At 40.1% G+C, this 26914-nt stretch overlaps 1 protein-coding gene across 10 annotated transcripts; it reads left to right on the top strand.

The window, feature by feature from the left end:
• Positions 1 to 1868: 1868 nt before the first annotated feature.
• DYNC1I2 (dynein cytoplasmic 1 intermediate chain 2) lies at positions 1869 to 26850 on the top strand. Of its 10 annotated transcripts, none has more exons than XM_015868508.2 (17): positions 1869 to 2040; positions 3419 to 3536; positions 4952 to 5066; positions 7129 to 7219; positions 9427 to 9486; positions 10107 to 10222; positions 16191 to 16280; positions 16521 to 16683; positions 16776 to 16875; positions 17399 to 17524; positions 18461 to 18607; positions 18879 to 18992; positions 19309 to 19442; positions 20458 to 20602; positions 21403 to 21543; positions 22541 to 22666; positions 23332 to 26850. In XM_015868508.2, the coding sequence occupies exons 2-17, from the start codon at positions 3429 to 3431 to the stop codon at positions 23443 to 23445; spliced, it is 1890 nt and encodes a 629-aa protein (XP_015723994.1). In that variant the 5' UTR covers positions 1869 to 2040; positions 3419 to 3428; the 3' UTR covers positions 23446 to 26850. The 10 variants fall into 10 exon arrangements, with proteins under 10 accessions (XP_015723994.1, XP_032301722.1, XP_032301723.1 ...); XM_032445831.1 differs by having other exon boundaries at positions 7075 to 7219; XM_015868510.2 differs by having other exon boundaries at positions 1925 to 2040; positions 3324 to 3536.
• The last annotated feature ends 64 nt before the right edge of the window (positions 26851 to 26914 follow it).

Below are 26914 nucleotides of genomic sequence, written 5' to 3'. Positions count from 1 at the left end.
AGTGTTGAAAAAACATTCTCCAAAAGACACAATGTAAGGTGGAATTATACAAAAATGATAACAGATATTCAAAAGGTTATTTATAAGGAAAAACTCACCCATATGGACACATTTCCTGGGAAATGCTGAGATAATCTCCACCAGGGAGCAATCTCCAAGAAACTCTGCCTTAGTGGTGGTCAGTCCTTAAATGAGGTCTGGAGGAGATGGAGTCAAGCTTCACCCCTTCAGGGAGCACAGCTAAATTACTCTCACCTGTGCTCCCACAGCTGACCCAACACTTGCCTCAGCTGATTAATCAGAGGTTCAGGCTGTGATTACTAATTTCCCATACACTATTCCAAATTATGCTGTCAGCAGGAAGCTGAGGCCAGGAGAAAGTACTCACTTGAAAGCACCCACAAACAGCATTGTTCTCAAATCTGTCCTCCCACCACACACCTCATGAGACGAACAGCTGAAGATTGATCCGAGTATTTCACTTTATACCACTTGTGAGATCAGTGACTGCAAAAAATACCACACATGCTTTTGCAGTTCTCATTCCATCCATGTTTCTATCACTGCACCACTGACTGAGATGGAGCTCTTTGAAAACTATTGCTGTCATTTACAAATAAAAAAAAAGAGTTGTCACAGTTGCAAAGATTGCCTATTATATTACTGTATTTTCTGAAATGAAAGACCAACACAAGAAGCAATACGCCATTCAGCAGGTCAGTGTAGGCTCACCATCAAGAAATATGCTTCGGCAAATCCAAAATCAATTGTCTAAATTAATCACAAATGTGAAACGTCTGCTTCCTGTGCTACAAAGCCTAAAGGTAAATGTAAGAGATATTACTAGAAAACTTCATATGTAAGATTGATTGATTGCATGGCCAAACAGAAAGCATAGCTACAGCACACAACAATAAACACACCCATTTCTGCTCCCAGATGCACACATTATCATCAGTGACATTAGAAAACTCGGGCAAAAAAAGAAATCATAATTCAGAGCTGACAGCTGCTGGTGGAAGTTCATTACTTTCACATTTCCATCTCTGAAGAAAGATGGAATCCCCTTTCTGGCACATCATACAATTTTCTTTGACAGTTCCACTGATAAGCACTTACGGCTTCTCCTCATGGTAACACCCATATACCCTCACAAAGCACACGGAGGTTAGATCTAATCAGCAGAAGCCATCCAGACGGCAGACAGCTCTTCTCATTTTTCTCAAGGTGCTGCATGAACCCCAGGACACACAGGAGACTGCATGGACCAATGCAACCAATGGCTCCTACAGCAACCCGGCCTCAGAGCCATCCCAGCAAAGCACCAACCGACCTGTTCAGCTTGTGACCCGTAGAGCCTCAATGCAGACACAGCCAGCAGGAATGCAGAGCACATCCTCGACACACCTGAGTGCTCGGAGACCCAGTTTTTTAAAACAAACTATTGGTGTTGGCAATAGCAGAGAGTTCCATCTCTGGAGATGACCGTCAGTGCCTCTGACAGCTGCCTCTCACTGACTGCTGGGAGCTCACACTCGAGGCACACGAGCTGCCCGTGTTATTTCTGCTCTGCTGAGCACATCACATCTCTATCAGCTGGTAGCTGAGCAAAGGAACCCCCCTCACCTGGCAGCTGCCTGTGGTACAGCACAAGGCACAACAAGGCACAAGGCGGCGCTGCCACAGGCGCCAAAGCCCACGAGCAAAAGGCGCCATGTTCTCTAACGTCCAACGCGACTCGCGCTTCCCGCGCGCTGCGCACGTCACGGCCGTCCAAGGGCAGCGAGGCGAGATGCGCATGCGCACGAGCCCTCGTGGCCCCGCAGGACTACACGTCCCGTGGTGCACCGCGCCCCGCTCACGCCGTACGTCGCGTCCTGCCCGTGTCGTCGTTCCGGAGCCGTGTGCGCTGAGGCCGGCGGGGCGCGGCCGAGCGGCTTCTCGAGGCGCCCCCCGCCCCGTCACGTCGCTTCGCGTCCGTTCCCGAGTGAATTCCTGCCGTCGCCCCCTCCGCACCGTGTTGAAGCCTCCGCTGCTGCCGTAAGTCCCCGCTGCGCCCCGCAGCCGGTTTGAGCCTCCGCGCCCACCGTAGGCCACCGCCTGTCAGCAGCCTGTCAGTCAGCCGCCGCCTTTGTGGAGCGGGCGGAAGCGGAGCGGGCGCCAGTCAATAGTCCCCGGGCCGGGCCGAGGGCGGAGGGCGCGGAGCGGAGCGGGGCCCGGCGGCAGGTGCGAGGGGTCCCACGGCTCCGGGCCGCGGCTGAAGCCGCTGTGGCGCACGGCCGGACCGTGAGGGAACCGGGTGGGGCCTGGGAGCGGAGCGCGGCCTGAGCGCGGCGTTGGGCGGGGGCCGCGGTGCGTGGACTGCACGGCCCGGCCGGTACCGCTGTGCTGTGCGGGCGGGGTGTTGGCAGGGAACGTAGCTGAAAAGCTGCCGGCTGGGGTCAGTGTGGGAGGCGTGCGCCGTGTGCTGCTCATAAGCGTGCCGTGCAGACACATGAGGGTGTTCCTGCTTTGCACATGTGGGTGATGGTTTCTGATGCGTGTAACAGCTCGGCAGGTCCCGCAGCCGTGTCAGCTCCGCTCCTGCTCTGCTTACTGGTGTGCATTTGTTGAGCAGGAAGCTGATAAGCACTTCTGGCTGCTGCTGGCCCTGCCTGCTCACACGGCTTTTCCTGCCCGTCTTCTTACTTGTCATCTCCCGAAGCGGTTCGGGTTCTGACTGCTCTTGTTTGTGCTCGGCTTTCCCACGTGCGCTCAATCAAATGACTTATGTAACATGTCTTTGGTAGTTTCTGTCATTGGAAGCCCCGCCCATTGCTTAGCATACACAAGATCTATAAACGAAAGGAAGATCAGCATTGCACATTCTTTATGGGACATTGGTGGCCATCCCTCCACTCCCAGTTTTCCTTGCTATAATCTTTGATCAGGTTGGTGTTTTGGCTCCTGCGTGCACATCTGACAGGATACATCACAGTCATCCTGCTAGGTTATAAAATGCCAGTAATTAAGGGGCTGCAGTGTAAAGTAAAAATGTATGGACACCTTTCTTAATGTTTGCTGTGTTTAAATACCATAGGCGTCTCTGGGGCTGTGCAGAATTCTGTGCAACATAGTATAAATCATCTTCAGAGCTCCACGTGTAATTCTGAGTAGTGCTTTGGCTATACATGCTTCAGGAATACATTGGGAAAAGGTGCTGTCACCTTGTCATCCTTCTGTTTCCTTAAACAAACCTTCTTAGCGGTGAGAATTTGCTAAGTGTGAGAATAGGAATGGAAGTTCAATTATAATTGTAGGAGTTCTCGCTGTTTTGTCTTTAGCCGCTCAGCACAGTTGTGTTACCGATAGCAATTTTCCTGTAACGAAGCAATCTTAACCAAACGAAACCACTTGGAGTGACTTCTGTGTCGATCAGCGTTTCAGTCATGTCTGACAAAAGTGAACTGAAGGCGGAGTTGGAGCGCAAGAAGCAGCGACTGGCTCAGATCAGAGAGGAGAAGAAAAGAAAGGAGGAAGAAAGAAAGAAAAAAGAAGTAAGAAACTGTTTTCTCTTTGAAACTTGACTGTTTGCTTATAGAACTTGCCCCACATATGTGTAACGTGCCTGAAAAAAGCGGGTTCACTTCGTTATTTGCTACCTGTTATTTAATGTCTATTTAAATGGTCTATGCAAGTGTAATGATTTCATTTTCTGAGAAGGACACAAGCCTGATTTTTAGAGTTATCCATACGGTAAGGTAGGTTTTGAAAACACTTGCATTTTTAGAAATCAGAGCTATAGTCTTGTGTGCATCGTCATTAATGAAATTACTGTGACGAGTGGCTGAAGTTTGACTCAGAAGTGTCTCTTCATGAGATGTGATGGTGTATTTTAGAGAACCCCATTCTGAAATGCAGTTTTGGAGATGTCTGTGTGAACTGTTTGACTGTCAGTATTGTTACCATACAAACGACTTGCTGTGTTCTTTGATTCATGTTTAACCTGATTTTTGAGTCAGAGTGACGTTTGGGACACAAATACTACTTGTTTTGCTCGATTTGTTAATTGTTTTCCACCTTCCTTACAATCTGTGATGCATTACTAAGTTTCTCCTGAAAGGGGATTATACATCATAAAGGGAATGTCTGCTGGAATGCTTTGGTGTGCTGTGTCACCTCTGCATGACGTCCTCTCTTTTGGTTCTGAACTTGAAGACGTTCTCAGTTAGCGTGACTGAAGTCTGAGTATCTGCCAGCAAAATGATTCAGGGAAATCCTACCCTTGTGCTCTGATGATGATGTAATTCTGTATTGCCTGTGCTTGTGCTTCCATCTGTGTTACGGTACCTTCGCTGCTTGGAACTTGATCTCAAGTTTGGAAAAGGTCCTTTTCAAAGATGTTCAGTAGATCAAAGGTATAATGCAGTCATGGGAGGAATCTTTCTTCATACTGTAGGATTATAATAACTGGGTCTGGATTTTGCTGCTTCTATTGAAATCTGGTATTTCTATAATTAAAATTAAAAACATGGGCTTGCCAGTGGCTGACTTGTGGACACCTGGAGCTGGGAATTACATTGCTGTAGTTGTGTGAGCAGTTAAATGAAAGTGGGAAAGTGTGGAAGATCAGCATCTTTCACTGAAGAGCCCACATTATTTCTAAATTACATGTGAGTAAATTTTTGGGCCTTTTTTGCGTGTCTGAAATCCAGCAGATAATAAAACAACTTGAACAAAACTGATGAACTTAAAAGAACTACTTGAAGACAGTATTAAAGCTACAAAACCTTGTGATTCCTCCTGTCTGTTTGTACTTTATCTACAGAAAGATCCTTTGGAATTATTAGTGCAGTGTCTGATGGAAGGTTTCAGTAGCACAGAAAGCACAGGTGGTTTGATCTCAGAAATAAAATGAATCTGTTCTTAATGCCTTCTAAATGCCATAATGCAATTATTGAATTATTTCTAGACTGATCAGAAGAAGGATGCACTTCCTATACAAGAAGAATCTGACCTTGAAAAGAAGAGAAGAGAAGCTGAAGCGTTACTTCAGAGCATGGGCTTGACACCGGAGTCTCCTGTTGGTAGGAATATTCGTAGTATTTTATGAGATAAATGCTTTATTGTTGTTAGTATTTGTGCCAATTATATATTGTTTCAGTACATATCTCTAGTAATGCTTGTCAAAGATATATTTTCAACTTAGTGGATTATTTGGAGTGTTTTGATCGAAATTCTATGTATTACAAAACATGTAATGTAACATTATAATTATTCTGCTTTTCTATTCCTCTTGCACGTTACTTTTCTGATGTTTTTTGTTTGTTTATCCCTTTCCATAACGCTTAATCTTTAAATCTGGGATTTTCTCGTGGCATTGGCTCGTTTTCTTGCTGTGCCCTTTACTTCCTCTTTTTTCCTTATCTTAAACATCTGATTGACTTTGGTGGAGAAATAGCAAAGCTAAGCATAAAACTTAACTGTCACAGGTGATGATTCTTATCTATACCGCTGTCCCACCAGTTGGTGTATTGTATGGTTTTTGCCCTTAGTTACCTGCTTCCCTCTGGAAGATGAAGTTGAAGAGGGTGACACTTCAACTCTGCTTTTTGTCTCTAGTTCTGAAATCAAAGAGGAGTTAAAACTTAGTTTTCAGTTTGGCTCAGTGACGGCAAGGGTCTATTTCAACTGAGGCTGCAAACAAGAAGTAATTGGTTATGTCTGTGGTCTGTGTGATTACATCTTCATAATTGTTTTTGGACAGTCCTCACATATTATAAATACACAGCAAACAACATTAAAGTTGCTCCCAAGGCTGCATCCACAGCATTAATTTTAACGTGTGTTGTTGCCGTGCTCTATTGGGATAGTGCCGCCAGAGGGCACTGTAGCATCAAACGAAACTACTGAGTTCTTTTGGCCATGCTTACCCTGAGGTAGAGCAGTACAGAAACTTATAGATGATATTCCTAATTTCACCTGTTCAATTACAAGAGGGTGACGTTACTGGAAATGATGGCACTTTAATGCACAGAAACGTTGGAATGTACAGGTCTAAGGACATTGCTTTTAGTATAAACTGTTCAGTGGATGGTGATGGTGAGTTGCAGAACATGAAAGCTTCATACGCATGCATATACACTTATGTATTAATGAAGGATAACTGTATGATTTTTAGGTAGATATGGAAGTCCCCTTGTAGGCGGGCAATTTTAATAAATCAAGTCCATTAATTAAAAATAGTCAAAATAGTGACTGTTAAGCATAAATTTAAGGTTCATTGATAAGTTTCACTGCTTCTCTGGAAAAAAAAAAAAAAAAGAAAAAATTCTAAACGAAAAGTTGAAAGGTGTTTTATAGTTGTTCTGCATGGCTTAAATTGCATGAGTGCATGGTAATCATTTGTTGTCATGTGTCTATTCCAAAAAAACCATGTTGCTTCTTAAAATGCAATTGCAGTCTTCATCTAAGAGATGAGAACAAACTGACTTTTATCAACAAGTTCCAGTGTATCTGTACCAGGCTGCTTGTCATGTGAAAAGAAAGGAAGCATGAAGGTTTCCCCACTAAAACACACCACTCACAGACATCACTGTAGTGCGCTGAACTTTGTCGAGTGCGCTGAACTTTGTTACAGCTACAGCAAAAATAGACTCCGTGACAAAGCCATGTTGTTTTGGTTTACATTTCTGTGATTATTTGATTAGAAGCAAAGATACTAAGCTCAATACTCTCAGTTTCCTGAAGAATTAGACATTGCTATCAAAGCCGTGTTAACAGGTGCCTTTCTTTGATGCACAAGCAACATGATTTGGTGGAAATTACCATTTGAAAACTGATGCTACCTTTTGTTATAAGTTCAGATTTTAAAAAATTATTTTCCTTTTTTTTTTTAATGCCTTTTCCTCCATGTCTTGTGTGCACCAAATGCAGAAATACCAAACAATTGCATGAAATCCAGCATGAAATGTTAACATTGTCTTTTCCCCTCTCTTTCTACTATTCATTTTCATCCATGTATTTATTTTTTTTTCTTTGCCATCACTTTTTTTTTTAATTCTCCATGTCGAATTAATTTGAAAACATCCTAAGCTGTGCAACCTCTGCGAGTAGTAACAGCGGATACCTGTCTGTTTCACTATTTAGTCCCTCCTCCTACCTCTCCGTCTTCCAAATCCGTGAGTACACCAAGTGAGGCTGGGAGCCAGGACTCCGGTGATGGCGCCGTTGGATCCAGGTATGTCCCCTTGCTTGTTCTTGGGCTTCATGCTTACGTTCAGAATGACTGAACTGAAGAAATCAAGGCTTGTTATTTGAATGTGACTCTACAATAATATCGAATCTGTGAATAGTGGCTGCCTTACAGAAGTGCTTTACTTTAAAATTAGAAATGCAACTACACGGAATGAATTTTAGATTGCTAACATGATCTTAGAGTTTTTTAAACTTACAGTTTTAAAGCTTAGACTTTAAAGAACCTGGATGTCTTGTGGTAATGTCTTGTAAGCATGAATACCTCCGACAATAAAATAACTAAGGGGTCAAACCTCTGAGCTCTTCTCAGCTTTCTAATGAATCATGCCTTTGGGTATAGGCTGTCTCCTTCCCTCCATTCTGCTTGATCTAGTAAAAGACACTGTCTACAGATTTTCCCTTGTTTCTACTTTTGGTTGTTTTTATTTTTTATTTTATTATTATTATTTTTTAATACTCAGAAGTATATTTCTCAAGATCTTCCACCTTGTAGCCATTTTCAGAACTTGACTGTACCACTCACAATCGCTATCTCCAAAGGATAGCATTAATGCAGCCATGGTGGTTTTTTTTTTCTTCAATTCCGGTGCTTTTCCTGTCCCTGTGCATAACAGTTTGAGAAATGCTTTGTTATCAAATATTTGTGTTAAACTACAAACTCAGAGTGGGAAACAGTATTTCCAGAGTGTATTTTTACTGTTTCTCAGGCCTAGTCTGTGAACACAAGCAATGCTTGCCTGTTAATATTGATATGTTAATAATGTACTATAATTTCCTGAATATACACTGTGGATGAAGTTTAGTTAAAGCACAGCTATCTCAAATTACATTTGTGCTTATATGAGTCTTTGCTTTGGAGGAGGACTGAATACTTCAGCCACTTCAAAACATCTTTTTAAAAGGCTGTAGTAAATCCTTGTACACACACAGGTTACGTGTACGTGGCTGTATGAGATCTTAGCCTGAAAACAGTCAAGATTTTAATGAGCTGCACAAAGGTTTACAAGTGGCTTAATACTGAGCAGGAACCAGTGGGTCAGTACAGGCACAGAGGAATACAACAGACAGTCGATATGAACCTGAACGTTTTTTACATGCTCAGGTGCAGATTTGTGTATAGCTTATTCATAGTGCAATTGGAAACCACTTGTGTTCGTTACATGGCCTGTAAATTTTGGCAACCAGCTTTACCTTTAGATTTCTGCATTTGCTTTCTGAGAACGCTACCATGCATGGGATAGAAATGGAAACCTATGCTTTATTGACTTGCCATAGTAAAATAACAGATCCTTTGTTTTAAAACATGATTTTAAAAAAAAAATTATAGCATCTAAAAGCTTTAGAAATCCATGCATGTTTGTCTGTTAATCTCTCGTGTGCTTGCTCTTAAACTCTGCCTGAGAGCAGGAGGTAGACTAAATGAAAACACAAAGTGGGAGTTGGATCTTCCCTTCCCCTTTGTATTTCTTTTGAGATGAAAGTGACTTGAAGTAGATCTGTTCTGTTTGTTATTGAGCAGGACTTTGTAATTTGTTACTAATATTAAGTCTGCTATTTCCATGGGATTTAAATATCTTCAGTGGAGTTGGCTCTAACGCAGATGACACTTAAAAGCCCAAGGCAGTGCTTAACCCGTAATTACTGCAGTGTCAGATCTTGGAAACTCTAGCAGTTCTCTTTCCCAGTGGAAATGCGTTTTTGCCCCTTTACCAAAAGGTTTGTGTGTTGACTCATTTCCTTTACCAGTATGACCATTTCCTCCACATATTTACTGCTCTGGGCAAGATTGCATTACATTAACAAATCTGTCATCTTAAGGCATGGACAGATCTGAATAGATTTAGAAAGGAAGTTCCTAGTGGTTCTGGTCACTATTTAAAATATCTTCATTAGCCTGTCATAAAAGCTACTTTTGCAGGTCTTTAACTTTCAGTCTTTAGAAGAATTTAATTCCTTTCTAATAGCTCTGGGGTCTGCATTTGCTTTTTAACTTTTGTATTGACTGCATGTATCATTGCACTGAATATTTGCTGAATTTCTCTTAACTGATGTTACATTGCTTTGTTTCTTGTGAACGGTGAAATAACTATAAGCTTACTGTAACTCTAGGATTTCATAGTGTGTATTTGCTTCACTAATCTCTGGCCTTTTTTGCTAATGCTGCATGATTTGTTCAACCTGTGGTATCAGGACGCTGCACTGGGATACTGATCCATCAGTTCTTCAGCTCCACTCTGATTCCGATCTGGGGTACTGCATAGATTTCTTTTATTCCCTCTTTCATATACTTGCCAATAATGAGCGTAAGAGCTTACATTCTTCTTGTTTTTTTTTTTGAGTTACTGTTAATGTGCCACTTGTCAGTGTGTGAGCTTCAAGCCTGTAGTTCTGAGTCCTAAATAGCATCTTAGAGGTAAATAAAAAAGGATGGCAAAGTTAAATAAGGTTTTTAATTCAGATTAATTAGGTTGGTTTGTTTCTTAAGTTTTGAAGTCCTAAAACCATTTCCCTACAAATACAGCTTATGCAGGCATATACGAGTATTTCACATGTGTAACATTACTGTATGTAGCTGCAAAGAGCAAAGCTTTAAAGCAATATCATTTAATCCAGATTCCTCTGTATATTTGCACAACTTTCTTAGCTGTGGATATAGGTGATGTTAAATAATAGTGATAATAAAGTATTGGTTGTAATATTGTGACTTTTTCTGGGATAAGTTTCCACTGAACTTAAGTTTCACAAAGCTATGCTGTGATTTGATGATTTGAGTATTACTGCAGACAGAATACAAAGTAATTCATGATGTTAACTGTTTGTTTTCTGTTGTTCTTGTTTTATTTCTTGATGTTTCTATTAATTTTATGTAGACGTGGACCTGTTAAACTTGGAATGGCCAAGATCACACAAGTTGACTTTCCTCCTCGGGAAATTGTTACGTATACAAAGGAGACACAAACACCCGTTATGACTCAGCCGAAGGAAGGTGAATGTTAACATACTACAACCAAATGTGTTTTTCTTTATTTTAGTGATTGGCTGAATTAGAGCCAACAGTTCTGATCTCAAAACATAATGTGGTAGAATGACTGTTGATTTGTGATGTAATTTGTATAAATTCTACTTGTAGGTCTGCCTAAAGAGTGTTATTGACATTCTACATCTTGTTTAATTGTAACATTACTCTTACTGATTATATGTGGCAATTTATTGCTCAGTATATGTTTAGACATTTTGTTTTTTAAGTACCTGTCAACCAGTAAATGAAAGTAGGAAACGTTTTGGATTGAGAACTCCTCCACAACTTCCTTGGAGGCTTTTTATCCTTACAACAAACTGAGTGAACAGAATGACTGCAGGTGTTTTTTATTCTCTAACTGCATATCCATAAAATGGGGAGAACCTCTCTGAACTCTTGTATCTTGAGACTTTGAAAGGCTGCTGGAGCCATGCTTTTGTGCAAAGGGTGATGAGTTGAGAAACATTCAAGCTAAAACTAATCTGGTGGGACAAACAGGAAGTAGGGGAACACTAACTTAAAACTGGTGGAGTTGATAATTGTTGTGGGAGCTGTTGTGGCACAACAAATGAAGTGACTGTTATACAGGGGAGGCTTCAAGGCTCAGCTTTAAGTGGTAGACATGAAAACACCAATTTTAGGTTCACTGTAACAAAGCTAAATTCAAGCAATGAGTGCCTTTCACCTGACAGGTTCAAGTTTTAAAATGCAGAAGTCACTCACCTCAGAAGCTGACAGAATGGACAGCATTCGGTTGTTCCAAAATCTACACCAGGCCAGTTCCATGTGCTTCTAGTTAGAGAAGGGAGGTAGTCTAAGTTTATAGGATTGTGCTTCTATGTGGTACAGACTTGCTGTATAATCCTCGGCAATATTAAATATGGAGTAACTCTTCCCACTACCTTCTCAGCTGCAGCCAGGTTGAGCCAGAGATCCTCTCCACTTCATGAGGAAGTGTGACAAGATTGCTCGCAGCCCTTGGTGGTGGAGCTAGAATGTAACTTCAGTGCTAGTGGCACTATTGCTTCTTTGTGTAAAGAGCTTAAGTACTAGTATGTTGCCTTATTATGACTATAAAGTGTTTGAAAAACTGCTTGCCTTGGGAGGGTTGGTCTTTTTTTTTTTTTTCTATATCCTTGTAAAATAATAAAATCAAGACCTTTCCTAGAAATCAATTTCAATTTATGATTAGAGATACAGTTTTCTTTAGAGTAGGAATTTTTCTGCTATAGAATGCAAGTCTTCTGTACTGTGCCATACAGAATATTCTTTTTCCCCAAGCTGAAGTTAATAAGCGTGTTTCATCGTTTTTGCAGGAGGATGCTCAAGTCCAATGTAGGCCTAGAAGGTAGATATATAGTATTTGTTTCAGGGATTTATCATACAAAGACTGGAACTCTCAGCTGCTTTCTCCTCTGGTTTGAATTTATACAAGCCCATCACTAATGACATAGAAGAAGAGAAGTGCAGAAATAGTGTAGGGGTAGGGATCTTAGTGCTCAAAACCTCTTGATCTAAACATGTCTTACTTTGGTATTTGAATTTTTTCATATCTTTGTTCTTTTTTTCCAGATTTTTCAATAGCCTTACTATTCTAATCTTACTACAGCAGCTGCATTTGTCATGTGAAAGAAATAGAATGTAATCATGAAATAGTTCGTTGTTCCAAGGAGTGCAGCAGAGACAATACAGTTATCTTTTCTTCCCTTCTGACATGCTGTGCTTCTGTTCTTTGTTTTTGTCATCCTGTGCAGTAATGATGACCTGTTTTTTAGATTGGGGACCAAATACATTTATTGTGGCTTAAGTGATAAGCTTAAGTGTGAAGTGTTCTGAAGGTTCTGTGTTGGCTACTGAGTGCAGTAATCACTGGTGAAAACATTCTTATCTGTTCTTGCTGCATGGCTCTCTTCCTTCCTGTTTGATCTCTTTTTTATTTGCTAAGATATTGTTGGAATTTGCATGGGAAGAAGTCACCAGTTCAGCCAATGGAAAGGTGTATTATTTTGAGTCCTTGAAGTGGTTAATCCAAGGAAAAACAGCTGTACTGTTGAATATGCTTCTGCTTATCTCAGTCAAGGCTTTTCCAGGCGAACAGGATGTTTGCTTGGTGTCACTGTACAATGCAGTTTGCATGTAATCAGCACTGACTGCAGACAGTATTGCTCCATCTGCTTTACTTCTTCAGGAGTCTGAGAATTTCATTTAAGAATGAAGATACCGAATACTTCTGTCCTTTTAATTCTCACTTTAACAGACTGACAATGATTTGGGGCTATTTATTGGCCTCTTGGATACCTGTTACAGCGAGTGGGCCGTTTTGATGTTCTAATATCCTAAGAAGAATTAACAGAGCCTTATATATCCAAGTGTTGCCCTGTGTAGGTCTTAAATGTACAGTGAAATATAGGTGGGAAAACTTGATATGAAGATATACTCTGCTTAACAAAAGCCACCCATTTCACAGATGATTTAACTTTGATTAACCTACTCTGCAGCAACAGATTACTCAGGCAACTGGAACTTCACTCCGAAGTGTTGTCACTGGGTACAACCTAATATACAGCACTGCTTTTCTTTCCATCTTGCCAAAATACATCACAGTTTTGATGTAAACTCAAAGTCACAGTCCTGTGGTTCATTAAACCTGCTTTTAGTGTTCACTGACAAGAAATTTGTCGTTCCTGTTCACTTGATAATGGAAGATTCCCAGCTTCCTGTCAGAAAAAACACTACACGGTCATAATCACTTGGTGTGTTACAATGAATGTTCATCACTATGTTAATGTGACAGAGTCCTATTTCCTGTGCTCAGAGCCCTGTGACTTCCCGAACTCCTATCAGCTGTTTTTATAAACAAAGAACCGAATGTGGTAGTGGACAGTTGAAGTGCCAATCAGTCAGTAGAAAATAATGAGGATGAAATTATCCAGTGCCTTTAAGATTCCCATTCATATATAGCTGACATGAAATAAATACAGTATACCGATGTTCTTGTGGATCTTCAACTTGCTAGATGTGCAGCTTTGTTAGGAATTGTATGCCTGATCTTCCAGTGTTTGCTGGGCAATGTGTTGCTGCTTAGCTGATGCCCTGGAAACACCGGCACCTGAACTAGGTAATAAAATCCAGGTACGTGAGGGAAAAGAGAAATGCAACAAAAACTTCTTAGCTCTGTTACTGCACAACAACATGGTAGTGCCTTTTTGGGCTGTAAGTGCTTGTAGCAGGCATCCTAGTATTGGGTAATGGGAGCAAGAACTTTTTTATTCCCCTGAGATCCAAGGATGTTTGCATGTGACTTTTATTTCTTTAAAGAGGAGGTTTCAAGATTTCTGCAGTCACAGACAAATCGCAGTGAGATGACACGTTCAATTTCATGTCTGATACTTGGAGAATATTACAATAAGCGCTTATCCTGCATTTCAGTGCAGTAATATCAGCTGGCTGTATGCAGTGCAAGTACTATGAAGGAATTTAGATCTCTGTATAATATATGCCATTTATGTTTCAAGCATTAAAAGGCACGAGCAATCAACTATATGATCTTTTGAATAAAATATGTAGATTAGGAGGTCACTTAGCACGAAGGGGTTGACCATCTGCATTTGAAAAGGATTTGACTCCTGTCACTGAAAATGGTACTTAGAATCAGTGTAGTATGGCTAACCCGGGCTGGGCTGAAATTTCTCATCTGGGACTTTGAAAGCTGGAATAACGTATCCAGGGTGACCCCAGACGAAATCTCTGAATTTAAGGCGTCATTTCAGTCTGCTGTATTGATTGGCTGGGAGAGCGAGGGGGCCATTTGTATAGGAGTATAACGTGAATTTGTTGTCCTGTGTTTGTTGTCTTCAAAACAATGTCTGTTAACTTGTATTACGTTTTTTTAGATTAATTAGCATTCACACCTATAGTGATTCGGTGCTAAGAATTACGTGCTTTGGAATTGCGGCAGGTTGTACGGCTTGCAGATTACTCGTCCGCTGTACGTGCGAATCCATCTAAAAGGAGCAGTGTCTTTCTGTTTCTCTGCGTGATTATTTTGCCCAAAAAAGCTTTCATTTTTTTTAAGTAGCACAAAAGCTGTAATTGGCGTGCTTTGTAAGGAAGTGTCAATGTGCAAGAGAGTGGAGATCACTAAGAATTCTTTTACGCGTTCTTTCCCCTTTGCACCACCGCCTCCTCAGCAGGGTCACTGAGATCACTAGCTTTTCTTCAAATGGCCATTTTCACTGGCAGGTGCATTATACCCTGTATTTTCAGATTGTTTTTCCATTCTGAATGTTTGGCAGGTTGATTGCTCTGGCTGCATTGACGGAGAAAGGGCTGACAAATGCGGTTGGGCTGGCTGAAAAGACAGTGATTACTGTTTTCCTTTGTGGCTGATTGAGGCCCTTGAAAGGAAAGATTTTAACCTTCACCATTTGGTTCAAAAGTATGAGCATATATTGAAATCATTCATGCCATTTATCCTAGTTCTGTAAACTTGTCAGAACGTAAAAATCGCTCAATTTCAAGTAATGTAGGATTGGCATACGTCATTATCATTTTGATTAAGTTGGAGTTTGTATTATTGTGTGCATTATACAGTGTCATTTAAAGCTTTCTTTCCTGCAGGTACAGTTATATTTTTATTGCCTACACTATAGAGTTAGAAAGATTTTCAGACCTCTTTAAACCTATCACTATGTGTGTGGTTTGGCAGCTGGTATGGCCTACAAGCTGTATTTTGTTTGCAGGGTAAAGGCTTGTCTGTAGACCTCCTGGAGTGCTGGTAATTGCACAGGCTTGCCATTGGGGAGAGACATGATTGGAAGCAGTCAGGCAGAAAAATGCTGTGCCATCCCGTTGCCACCTCATAGCTGAGAGACAATCCTAGCCGTACCATCTGGTTGTTGCTATCTAGTCAGCTGGCTGGCTGCTGGGACCGTGGCTTGGCAGCTGGTTCCCATCCCTTGACCACGCTTTTTTTTTCTTTTTTTTTTTTCCTCCCCTTTTTTTTGTGTGTGGATTTTGTTGTTGTTGTTGTTAGGTAACTGAACGTGGGTCAGGGAGATGGCTGCAATAGACAAACCTAGTCCATGTTGAATACTGCCTTGTTACTTGTGGTGAGGCATAGACTCCTGCTGCCATTCCCTTACAGGCAGGTGATGTAGCTGTTTAACTGATAAAAACAGTCTTTTAGAAGCTTATGTGGGGAAAGCAGAAGAAAAGCCATGAAGCCTGTATTCCACAACACTGAGTAATTTAAACTTCTTTTCTGGTTTACGATATTCAAAGAACAAAATGCAGAAAATGCTGTAAGCCCTGTCAGTGTTCCTGAACATTAACACTGTATGTTATTCATTGCAATTAGGGAAAACACATTTTGTTATAAAGTCCTCGTTGCTAAACATGGTGACGAAAATGAGACTCACCTTTAGAATGACAGAAAAAATGTAATATCACTGCTATTGTCTTTAGCAAAATTTGCCTCTCAGAATAGCAACCTGAAAGCTAATGTGAGCCATCTTTGTGCCACAGAAAGACCCATTAGACTGATGGTTTCAGATCCTCAGTAAGCAGCTGTGCTGTAGACTATTTCAGGCGTTTGATTTTTCTTTATTCTGTAGCATTAATGTGTCAGCACGTTCCACAGAACATGCATCAGCCACATGGTTTTGTGTGGAATCATAAATGCTTGGAAGAGAGATTTCCACTTTGGATTCTTTACAGTTTTTAATGCGTCTTCTTTCAGTTTATACAGGTACATAATTTAGTGCTCCTAAAATCCAGCTGCAGGCGGTGTGAGATGATGTTATACGGGGATGTTCATCTTAGAAATAGAAGCATTTTAAGCTAAATTATCCCACTCTTTATCTGTTGAGATTCCTGCAGAATGATAACATTCCTCTCTAAAAACACTGACAGTCTCATCGTGCTTTTTTCTTAGATGAGGAAGAAGAAGAAGATGTGGTTGCCCCAAAGCCGTTAGTTGAACCGGAGGAAGTAAAAACGTTCAAAAAGGAAGAGGAGGAGGAAGGTACGGCTCATCTCAGCATGTTGTGCTGCCAATGAAAATATTTAATGCATCTTAACCTTCCCACTGAGTTGAAATCAAATTGAGTGATGTTTTAATACTTAATATAAAGCACAGGGTTGTTAAGAAAAACATTTTCCAACATTGTGCATTGTGATAAATACCTCTGTTTGTTTGCTCTTTCCCTTCCTTGGAAAGAATTTGTGGAAGTATGCATTAAAGAAAGCTGTAATACTTTTCCAGCTGCCCCTCATGAACTTACGGAAGAGGAAAAGCAACAAATTTTGCATTCTGAAGAGTTTTTAAGTTTCTTTGACCACTCTACAAGGATTGTTGAAAGAGCCCTTTCTGAGCAAATCAATATTTTCTTTGACTACAGTGGAAGAGACTTAGAAGACAAAGAAGGGTAATGTGAACGCTGAATGCTTTGCTGTGCATGTACTATGTTTTTGCTTGAAAAAGTGGTCAGAGATTGACATTCCCTAATTGCCTTCACAGGGAGATTCAAGCAGGAGCAAAACTGTCCTTAAATAGGCAGTTTTTTGATGAACGTTGGTCAAAGCATCGTGTTGTCTGTTGTTTGGACTGGTCGTCTCAGGTAAAAAATACTAACGTTATACAGTCATCTTTGTAAGTTCCTTTAGTTCTGTCCACTTGAACCTTCTGAGTGTAGAATTGAAATAGGCTGTGTTTCTAAAGGAATTCCTTAGAACAGTTCATAAATTGTCCATGGTTTGCAAATAGTAAATGGAATTTGCATCTTATGTGGAAAGCAGAAGAAACTTTGAATTATAAAGAAAAAGTATTCAGCACGTTGGGTTCTTTCTTATGCTCTACTTTTCAAAGTTAAGTGTTAGCTTCAGAAAACAGGGCTCACGTAAAAGTTTTACATATAAAAGTAGATTATGATAAAAGAGCAAGAATTTAATGTGCACATTAATAATGTGTTATGAGCTCAATTTGTAACAACTGCATTTTTAACTGATGCCATTTCTCACAGGAATTATGTAAGGTGATTTTTGTTTCTCTTTGATCCCTGTTTGAGTTGCACAGAACAAAGATTCTAGCATTGCCTGGACCCCTCGCTAATCATCTTGCTCATTTTCTCACTCATTTTTCAGTACCCAGAATTACTTGTTGCCTCTTACAACAACAACGAGGATGCACCTCATGAGCCTGATGGAGTGGCCCTTGTGTGGAATATGAAGTACAAGAAAACTACCCCAGAGTACGTCTTTCACTGCCAGGTACGGTTCTGTCTCTTGAGAATAAAGATTTTATGCTGATGAGCTTGGACATCTACCTTCCTTATGACTGTCAACATAATTATTTCATTGGGCTGGCATTCACTTTAACCACATGTATTTGCAAACAGATGGTGATAGCTAAAGGATGCAGCTTAGAAACATTCTTCTGTTATAGAATTTCTGACATCATTCAGAATTCAGTCTTGTTTTAGAACTCACTTTAATTTACTTGAAAGCCCAAAACCTTCTTGTGTAATGGCTGAGCCACAAAGAAGGTTTGTATGTAAGGAGACTGAGCAGAGTTGTATACTACTAGAGCTTAATTTACTGAATAAAATGAAGATGGCCTGAGGAGATGGAGCAAGGATGGAAACTAGAAACATATGTTGCCAGTGAAAAAGGCAGATGGAGCTTTCTTAGTAAATGCAGAAAGATAAAATCTTGCAAATTTCTTCCGTTATCCCAAGCCTGAAATAGCCGCTTTACGTTCAAAATGTTGTATTTATGAAAAATTACATAGCTGAATCCAAACGTAATCCAGTGTTGTCAGATTACTGTCAAAGCCCAGATTGCAAAAGTAGCTTTATTATGTTGAGACAGGTTTGTGGGCTCATGAAAAAATGACCACAGACCGTGGCAAAACATGAATAACTAACTTGTGTGTTACTGGACCTTCTCTTGCCAACAAACCATGGTAGGAGCAAGATGAATTTATACATACGGGGTGGGGAAAAAAAGAGAACTTCAATTTCTGAATGTGAGTTAGAATTAAGAGCTTACTGACGTTCACAAAATCTTTTTGAATCCACATGTGGTAGGACAATGAAATAGTGTACCAAATTGAAGCAAAGAGCTCACCGGTCAGGTTTTCTTTTAGTTTTAGATGTAGCATCTGTGATTTTTGTGTATTTTTGGTCTTTTTTTTTTCCCTTCCAGTCAGCAGTTATGTCAGCTACATTTGCAAAATTTCATCCCAATTTGGTGGTTGGTGGCACGTACTCTGGCCAGATCGTGCTATGGGATAATCGCAGCAATAAGAGAACTCCAGTGCAGAGAACTCCACTTTCAGCTGCTGCTCACACGGTAGGGGGTGAAATATCTACAAAGACTGTTTCTTGTTAAGATGCATTTAACCTCCAGGAAACTCTGTCCGGTGCACTTGATTGATAATGCTTAAATGTTTGTCTGTGTTTTCCTTTGCTATCACTGAAGAATGGGAGCATTCTCTGTACCACACTGTGATCAACATTTCCTCTTCCATTAAATGACATTATATATGTTGTAGTGTATTTACTGCACTAGAATTGGTTGATATTGGTAATTCCTTTTTCTGATGCTATTTCGTAATTCTTAGCACCCAGTCTACTGTGTAAATGTTGTTGGGACCCAGAATGCTCATAACTTGATCAGTATCTCAACTGATGGGAAGATATGCTCTTGGAGCCTGGACATGCTTTCCCAGCCACAGGTAAGATAGATAAGTTTGGATTTGTATATTATCTGTGCTAGATAAATACTTGATAAAAACTTAATGAATCTAAGAAGAATTAATAAACATTTTTACAATGCACAATTATACTTAAGCTTAGAAGGGTCTTTGATAAAATGCCTTTTTTGCCCTGTGCAAAATTACATTCACCATTAAAACAAGAGAGAATCTTCTTATTCTTGCACAGTTCCATGTAAGCAGAACAACAACAAATCTAGAGAAATCTAAATGACTTCGGAAATGTTAGTGTCTGTTTTATATATTTTAAAGCAAGTTACTGTTGTTTTCACTACAGGACAGCATGGAGCTGGTTCACAAACAGTCCAAGGCTGTGGCTGTTACTTGCATGTCCTTCCCAATTGGAGATGTCAACAACTTTGTTGTTGGAAGTGAAGAAGGCTCAGTCTATACTGCATGCCGTCATGGGAGGTGAATAAAAGCTTTTTAATTATTCAAAGGGAATAAAAGCTGTGAAATGATGAGACCACGTATGCCTTACACAGCTAAAACTGTTTCTAGTACACGCTTAGTCTTTGTTCTTGACAACCTCTGAAATAGCAGTGTTTGAATTCCAGTGCATGCTATTTTCCAAGAGCTTCATTAAAACCAGGAGGAGTTTGATTACAGAACTGGTCCTGCGCTCTCTGCGTTGGCCAGGAGTTGTTTGCAGTGACGGGGGCAGCGCAGGTCACTGAGGTTTTATTCATTTGAATTGTAGCAGAACATTCCAAACTTTGTATCAGTTCTGTAGATAATTGTACAGTAACATCACGCACGAATCTTAAATTGGCCAGCTTTTCTCCTGCTGTTCAATCTATTTTGAAATTGTCTGACTGTATCTTATCAATTGCTTTCTTAAATATAACTGAGTGTCCAGGTTTCATCTCAAATACACATCACCCTTGCTGCACGGCTTTTTGGTTCCAGAATAGCTGAAATTGTATCACTTCTGTGTAACATTCTTTCCATCTCTCCCTCCCTCCCCCCTTTTTTCATCACTTCTGATAGGAGGTTATTAGGGATATATTGTTACTGGTTTATGTCTGAACCCTCATGTGCGTCCACAAGGTGTACTTGCAGTTCCTCTTTTAAGTTAGTGGGAATTTTGTGCTTGTTCCTGAGACTGGATTTGGTTCTTGGTGTGATTTAAAGTTTTAGCCATTGCTTTGAAACAATACAGTTAAACAAGAGCGGATCTGTACCTGCCCCATGGTCTATTTTTGGCACCTAAGGAGAGCAGGAAGGAGATGTTGAAGTTAAAGTCAGTATTGGAGCCTGGTCTTCAGTGAGTCTGTTGAGATTTTAAGCCTTTGCAGTGGGCTAACATCCATTCAAAGCATCAAAATCTTCTTGAGGTTATATTTAAAATGCATTTCAGTGCTATCTCTGTCTGCAGATGTATGGTTTCCAGAGAAATTAACTTTGGTTATATATTCTAAAACAGCAAAGCTGGAATCAGTGAGATGTTTGAAGGACACCAGGGACCAATCACAGGTATCCACTGCCATGCAGCAGTTGGACCTGTAGACTTCTCACATCTTTTTGTCACCTCTTCTTTTGACTGGACAGTAAAGCTTTGGACAACGAAGGTAACTATAATAGATAGTTCAGTGGTTTTCTTCTTAGTCCTTGACACAAGGTGGTGCTATAATGTAAGCTACTCAACTCAGGAAACTTAGGTAAACTGAAGACAAACTGTGTGACGCTCTCTAGATCCCAGCAGTAGTACAGTTGACTCCTAGTGCTTGGTTTTTGGTTTACTGCAAAGAGAAGACTGATGAACTGATGAACAAAACTAGTTGACAGCATAAAGATGTCTTTGCTTTCAGATTGTACATCATTTGTGTACTTCTGATCCATTCTGTTCATCCTTTTGCCCCTTGTTATCAACAATGATTACTGTGTAATACAAATCATTGTTAAATTCAGTTACGTCATTTAATGCATAAGACAAATGTTTTGCTACAATTTTGTGGAGGTCTGGGAGACAGCACCAAAACTAATCTCAAACTGCATTTAGAGACTGGCAGTTGACACACGTAGCATTCATGGCTGGAATTACCTCTCCTGCTGTTGTGCTGATTCCCTGAGGAGCACAATGCTGTCACTGAATTTGCATTTTCTTGATTTACAACATTTTTAATGCATTAAGTTTAAAATCTCTTACAGTATTGGTTTGCTACTCATTTCTTTATAGTAGCTCCCAAGATAGGACATCAGGAAGCATGTCTTTGCTGATGCCCTTAGTTTCTGGCCGCTTTCTGCAGAGGCTGTTTTTTTGTTGGTTTTTTTCTTCACATTATTGATGAGTTTTATGTTTTGCCTTACTTGTCAGACCTACAGTTTGAATTGCAGGCTTGGGATATTGCATTATGTCTCTTCTTTTCAGAATAACAAACCCCTCTACTCATTCGAAGACAACTCAGATTATGTTTATGATGTTATGTGGTCTCCAACACACCCTGCCCTGTTTGCCTGTGTGGATGGGATGGGCCGGCTTGACCTATGGAATCTCAACAATGACACTGAGGTGAGGCAATAAAGTTAGCAGTCAAATATAGCTGGAAAATTGTTTGTGCATGTGCAAAAAAGTGACAAGAGTTCACCCAAGTATTTTTGTTGTCCTTAAATATTCTGAAGCTCCAGTAGTTTCTGCCTAATTAATGTTTTACTTTGATTGCAGGGTAGTAATTCAAATGACTGGTCATAATGAGTGGCAGCAGTAATTAAATTGTTGTAAGCATAACGAGAACGTAAAACATCTGTTGGTTTGATACCAACCCGTGTTGTGAAAGTGACTTTTAGACCTTCCCCAGTGTGGTCTTAGCAGCCTACAGCTCAGCAGTCTGAAGCAACCTGCCACCAAAACACCACTTTTGTTCTTAGTGCCATGCTGCTATTGCTGCAGTAATAACAGCAGGGAAATTGTAAGTTGTTTCTAAACTTAGAGGATGGAGTGTCTGGGTTTTGTGGTGTGAGCTATGAACTTACCCACAGTATAAACCCTTTCCAAGACTAAACTTGCTAAAGATAGACAAGGGAAAATTCTGACATACTCTGCAATTAGAAATTTCACCTTCACCAAAATAAATAAAGAAGAAAGAGGGCTTCTCTAAAAGCATATGCCAGTGCGTGGTTTATAAATTGGACTTACCCAGTTCTAGCCTCTGGTCTGGTTTTGAGCCATTGAAACAGCTGCTTTCATCCCTGCCCTCCATCAGTTGTATCCCCTGAAGTCTCAGGGCTCTTCCTTGCTGTTCCACAGAGCTACAAGGCGAATGCCTCCTGTGTCATGGTAGGAGTGCAGGTGTGTGTTCTGATAAAGTCAGAGGGCAGGAAGCGTGTTGTTCTGGTCACATCACTAGTGGTGGCGTATTGCCATTGAGAGCCATCTGAGACCTACAGACAGCCTAAATTGACAAGTCCAGCATTTTGTTGGATACAGCACTGATGGATGAGGTATCTTCTGTCATCTTCAAATAGGAAATCCTCGTACATTTTTAACAGTGGCTTTTAAATGAATACAGGTGCCAACTGCAAGCATTACTGTAGAGGGCAATCCTGCTCTGAACCGTGTGAGATGGACACATACCGGGAGAGAGATTGCTGTCGGTGACTCAGAGGGACAAATAGTTATATATGATGTGGGAGAGGTATGTATACCATGCATTGTGCAAAGTGCATTACAGAACACTCAAGTTTATTTGACTTGTATTTTGCAACTTGCTTTTAACTTTCCCTCTCTGTGATTAGAGAAAAAAATAACATTTCCTTTACCTGTTTGTTTCGCATATTCTGTCATAACTTTTTAGCATTAACGTTTGGCAGCTACGCCAGTCAAAAACTGAATACCTATTCTTAAGGCTGGTGAAATAAGATGAAACCATTAGCAGCTTTGTTTGTAGGGATTTCATGTTCTTTATAACTGGCTCATGTAAATTTGAACGATTGCTTGAGAAGTATTGAACAAAAGTTTTGAAATGAAGCAGTCTTGACTTCACTCCATAGAGAAGTGGTTGCTCTCATAAGTGTGTGTATTGCAGTAGTACATGACATGTCAACTGGGTGCAGATGTGGCATTAATCTTCCTCTTTGTAGACAGTCTCATGCAAGCTTGTCACAATAGTACTTAGATACATCACTCCCAAATTCTGCTGCTTTCATTAGTTAGAGCTGTTGATGTTTTGACTCCTTTAAAAGTTACACTAAGAAAGGTAAGCTGTTCAGTCTTCTGAATGTTATTTGTGAATTCTGCCGCTCAAAACGAGCTCTGTTCGTATATATTGGTGGGCTTAAATGATGTTTTCTTTGTCCACAGCAAATTGCAGTTCCTCGCAGTGACGAGTGGACTCGGTTTGGCCGAACACTGGCAGAAATAAATGCTAACAGAGCTGATGCAGAAGAAGAAGCTGCAACCCGCATCCCGGCATAGATCTCTGAAAACCGGCAGTGGTGGTAGATTTGTGAATGATTTGATGCAAATCTTAGAAGTATAAGCAAGTGTCAGTAATAGCTTAAGGGAGGAACACGTGGATTCAACCATGGACTTGGAAAATGTGTTACGATCACTGAAAATCAGATCTTGCATTGTTGACTTTTTATATGAAACTTACACAAATCAAATAATGTGCTTGTAACTTTTAATACAGTTAACTTTGACTTTGCAAGGAACTTCTTTTGCTGAAACACTAACCTGGTGTAAATCTACTGTTAAGCTTCTGAAATCTTCACTTTATAAACAGTATGTTTCGGAAAAGTAGAAATTGTGTTTCTAAACAGGTTCCATTTCTAAACTAAACTTTCTATATCACAAAGATCAGCCTTCATGAGGTAGTAAGTTTCTGAAGGGTTCTTTAATTCAAACTGCCAATGGCTGTGCATGCATTTGTTCCAAGTAAGTTTCATTCCTTATATAGAGATAAGCCTCAGACTCTGGTAGTGAGTAATATGAGTGAATAAAATTTGTCTGCAGTTACAATCCATGTGATAATTGAACCAGAATTGATGAAATACATATTTAATAACAGTAATAAGTTATTTTGTTTTGAATTGGTGCATTAGAGAGTGAGACTGATTCATAAATAAATATTGTATGAGCTGCCCTGAGCCCCAATCTGTCTCCCTCCAGTAGTATCAGAGTAGAACGTTCCCAGGAGCTGCTGCCTGCCTTCACTTATACTGCATGTCAGTTTTGCACTCCCAGCCTTCACTTCCTATCATGGCAGTTGGCTAAAACAAGGAAGGCCACTCTTGTCAATTGTTTCCTTTCCAAAGCATGGTGAGCTACATTTTGAATTGATTTCCGCAGCATCAAACTTGCTACTAATTGTCCATATGAAGATAAAGAAAATTTTTCTTGCTGCTTTTTAACATTTCTTTTGACTCAAAAACCTCTCAACAGCTGGGCAATGAAATGTTACGATCTCTGTTAGAGGCTGTATTTTTTAATAAATCTCTCCTAGGATATTGTAAACTTTCCCATCAAACATCTTGCCCTACCCCTTGTTATTGTTGTTAGCTTCAGCGTAGGATTCTAAATCCAAGTTAGAACTACACAAGTTTAATTTATCTCATTCTTAATCCACTACAAACTATGATTTTTGTCAGAATAGATGCTTCATATGCTCACAAGTGGGATACAGGTTTATATTCCAGCTCACTCAGAAACTTATTCTTGTTTGCCCAGTTTTTCTTAAGTTTTGGAGTTTATCTTCTTGTTTCTCAGTTCCATTACAAGCAGTTCACAGAGATGCTAACAGCAGCAGTTCTGTCTTAAAGAGGTTCTCTTCTGTGGGTTAGAAAGGGAAATGGCCATTGGTTTCCTCAGTGTTGTCTTGTCAGAAGCCCACCCTTTATGTCCAGTGCAGAGTCATGCTGTTCAGTCTGAAATCTGCCTTGTATCTTTGTTTCAGTATTACAACAGCAGCTGTTTGGTTGAGAAATACATGAACTACGTAGAAAACAGGCACATCATGTGGTGATCTTCTACCCCTTAGGCACAATAATTCTTACAAACAGAAGGTTTTCCTTCTTCCCTCAATACTGTCACATCTCCTTTAGTAATGTTTCCTTCAGACTTGAAACATACAGATCATATAGATTAGTTTTAAATAGTTTTAACCTTTCTGTAACTTAACAATATTATTCTGTGTTCCTGTTTGTGTTCCTCACTCAGAAAACGGTTACATGCAGATCAAAGCAAGTTTTAAAACCCTCTTTGCAAAGTTAAGAGACCAGCAGTGGTGCCGCTTACTGTAAATGACCATCCTGGGAGCCACGCTGTCCAGTTTTAGAGCTGTGAGAGTTCTCACGTTGGAAAGACTTCCAGGGCTGATCCAGTCAGTCAACAAGCTGTGACTGAGATTAAATGCCAGTGGGTACTACACGTCTGTATCTCTTTAGAAGAAAGCAGAACAAAATACACAGATAAAGGAAAGAGTGTTCCCAGGAGGCCTCTATCCACAGAACTGCACAAATAGGTAATTTTTTTAAACGGTTAAAAAACAAACAAACAAACAAACAAAAACACTTAATAGGGCTGTATACATGTTGCAGCATAGAGATCAAACAGCTGATCCCAGTGTACTGTAATGTCTAGCTCACTGAATATTATTCAGCATTGAAAAGATGCAGTATCTCCATTACAAGCTAGAACTGAAGTTCAGTTTATAAACAACTGCTTTCTGGCTGAGCAAGTTGTTACCGGTGGGGCCCACTGTTTCCCAGGATGTTTAACCCTGAAAGAAACTGTAAAACTAAAGACTGGAGGTGGTCAGACTTTAACAAGAGAAGCTGGAAGTCCAGCTACCTTCTCCCCGCCTTTATGGTGGTGTAACTTCTTTTCCTTTAGGACTGTAGAAACATACACCATTTCCTCTGACATTTTGGATTTAAAAGTTACATTAGCAGACGTTTTTCTCTGTATCTTAAGTTTAAAATTAAACCAGAAGAGTTCAAGCTTCTCCTTTACTTTGTATTCTACTCAACTGGAATTTCTTCTCAGTCTAGAAAGTCAGTTCTGCTTATTAGAAGAGTTTTGTTGTTGTTTGGGGTTTGGTGGGGTTTTTTTGGCCATTCTTTAACAAAACACAGATAATTTATTGTCACTTAGTCTGTCAGTGGTAAAAACTATCTAGAAATATAGTGAATGCCTTCAGTTTGTGTTACAGCAAGTTCTCCATTCTGGAGTTCTTTGTCCTCATGCTGTGAATCTTTGTGCATTTGGACACTTGGGTAGGTAGACTACAGTTCTATTTTGCTACAGTTTTAGAAGCTTCCTGGGTGGAAGATGAAGGAATTTTGTTAATAGGGACAGTTATGCATTCCTGTATTTCACACACAGTGGTCGAAATCAGATACTAACTGCTGGGCAGGTGGGGTGGTGTTTATTCATTCTCCACTATCAAAAGCACAGCTGATGTCACTTTGCTTAAGAAAGACCTCAGAACTAAGTAATATTCAATATTAATTTGTCAAACACTTAAAAGGTTGGTGTCTGAGACCATGTAGATCTGCCCAGACGCGCATTTCAGCAGTAAGAGTTGGCCACGGCTGTTCTTATTCCCCTGTACTATCCCCTGTAGTTTTGATTTGCAGTGTGGTAGTACCAGAGCTATCGCACTACTTTAGTGCAATTTGCTGCTCAAAGGCAAACACTCCAAATAATAAATCCTGTTTAAACAAAATATCATGAGTCTTCATAACAGACAAATATTTCTTATTTAAAATATGCTACCATAGAGGCAAGATCTATTACAGAATTAGTATTATCACGTGCTTCGGGAGAATTCTTTGTTGCAAAATAGTGCTGTAAAATAAAACACACTGCATGTGCTCACCTAAGTACTGTGTTCTTTTATACTTACAAGCCAGCACCTTGCGTCTTAATGTGTTTGCTGTAA

Source organism: Coturnix japonica, chromosome 7, assembly GCF_001577835.2.
Source record: "Coturnix japonica isolate 7356 chromosome 7, Coturnix japonica 2.1, whole genome shotgun sequence".
Taxonomy (NCBI): Eukaryota; Metazoa; Chordata; class Aves; order Galliformes; family Phasianidae; genus Coturnix; species Coturnix japonica.
The sequence above is the reverse complement of the archived record's forward strand: the minus strand, read 5'-3'. Positions and strand labels throughout refer to the sequence as shown.

Bases quoted from the DNA above. Each gene is read 5' to 3' on its own strand.
- DYNC1I2 (XM_032445831.1), top strand. From the start codon at position 3,429: ATGTCTGACAAAAGTGAACTGAAGGCGGAGTTGGAGCGCAAGAAGCAG. The intron at 16,281-16,520 runs GTACGGCTCATC...ATACTTTTCCAG, and splicing joins AAAGGAAGAGGAGGAGGAAG to CTGCCCCTCATGAACTTACG. The intron at 16,876-17,398 runs GTAAAAAATACT...CTCATTTTTCAG, and splicing joins GTTTGGACTGGTCGTCTCAG to TACCCAGAATTACTTGTTGC.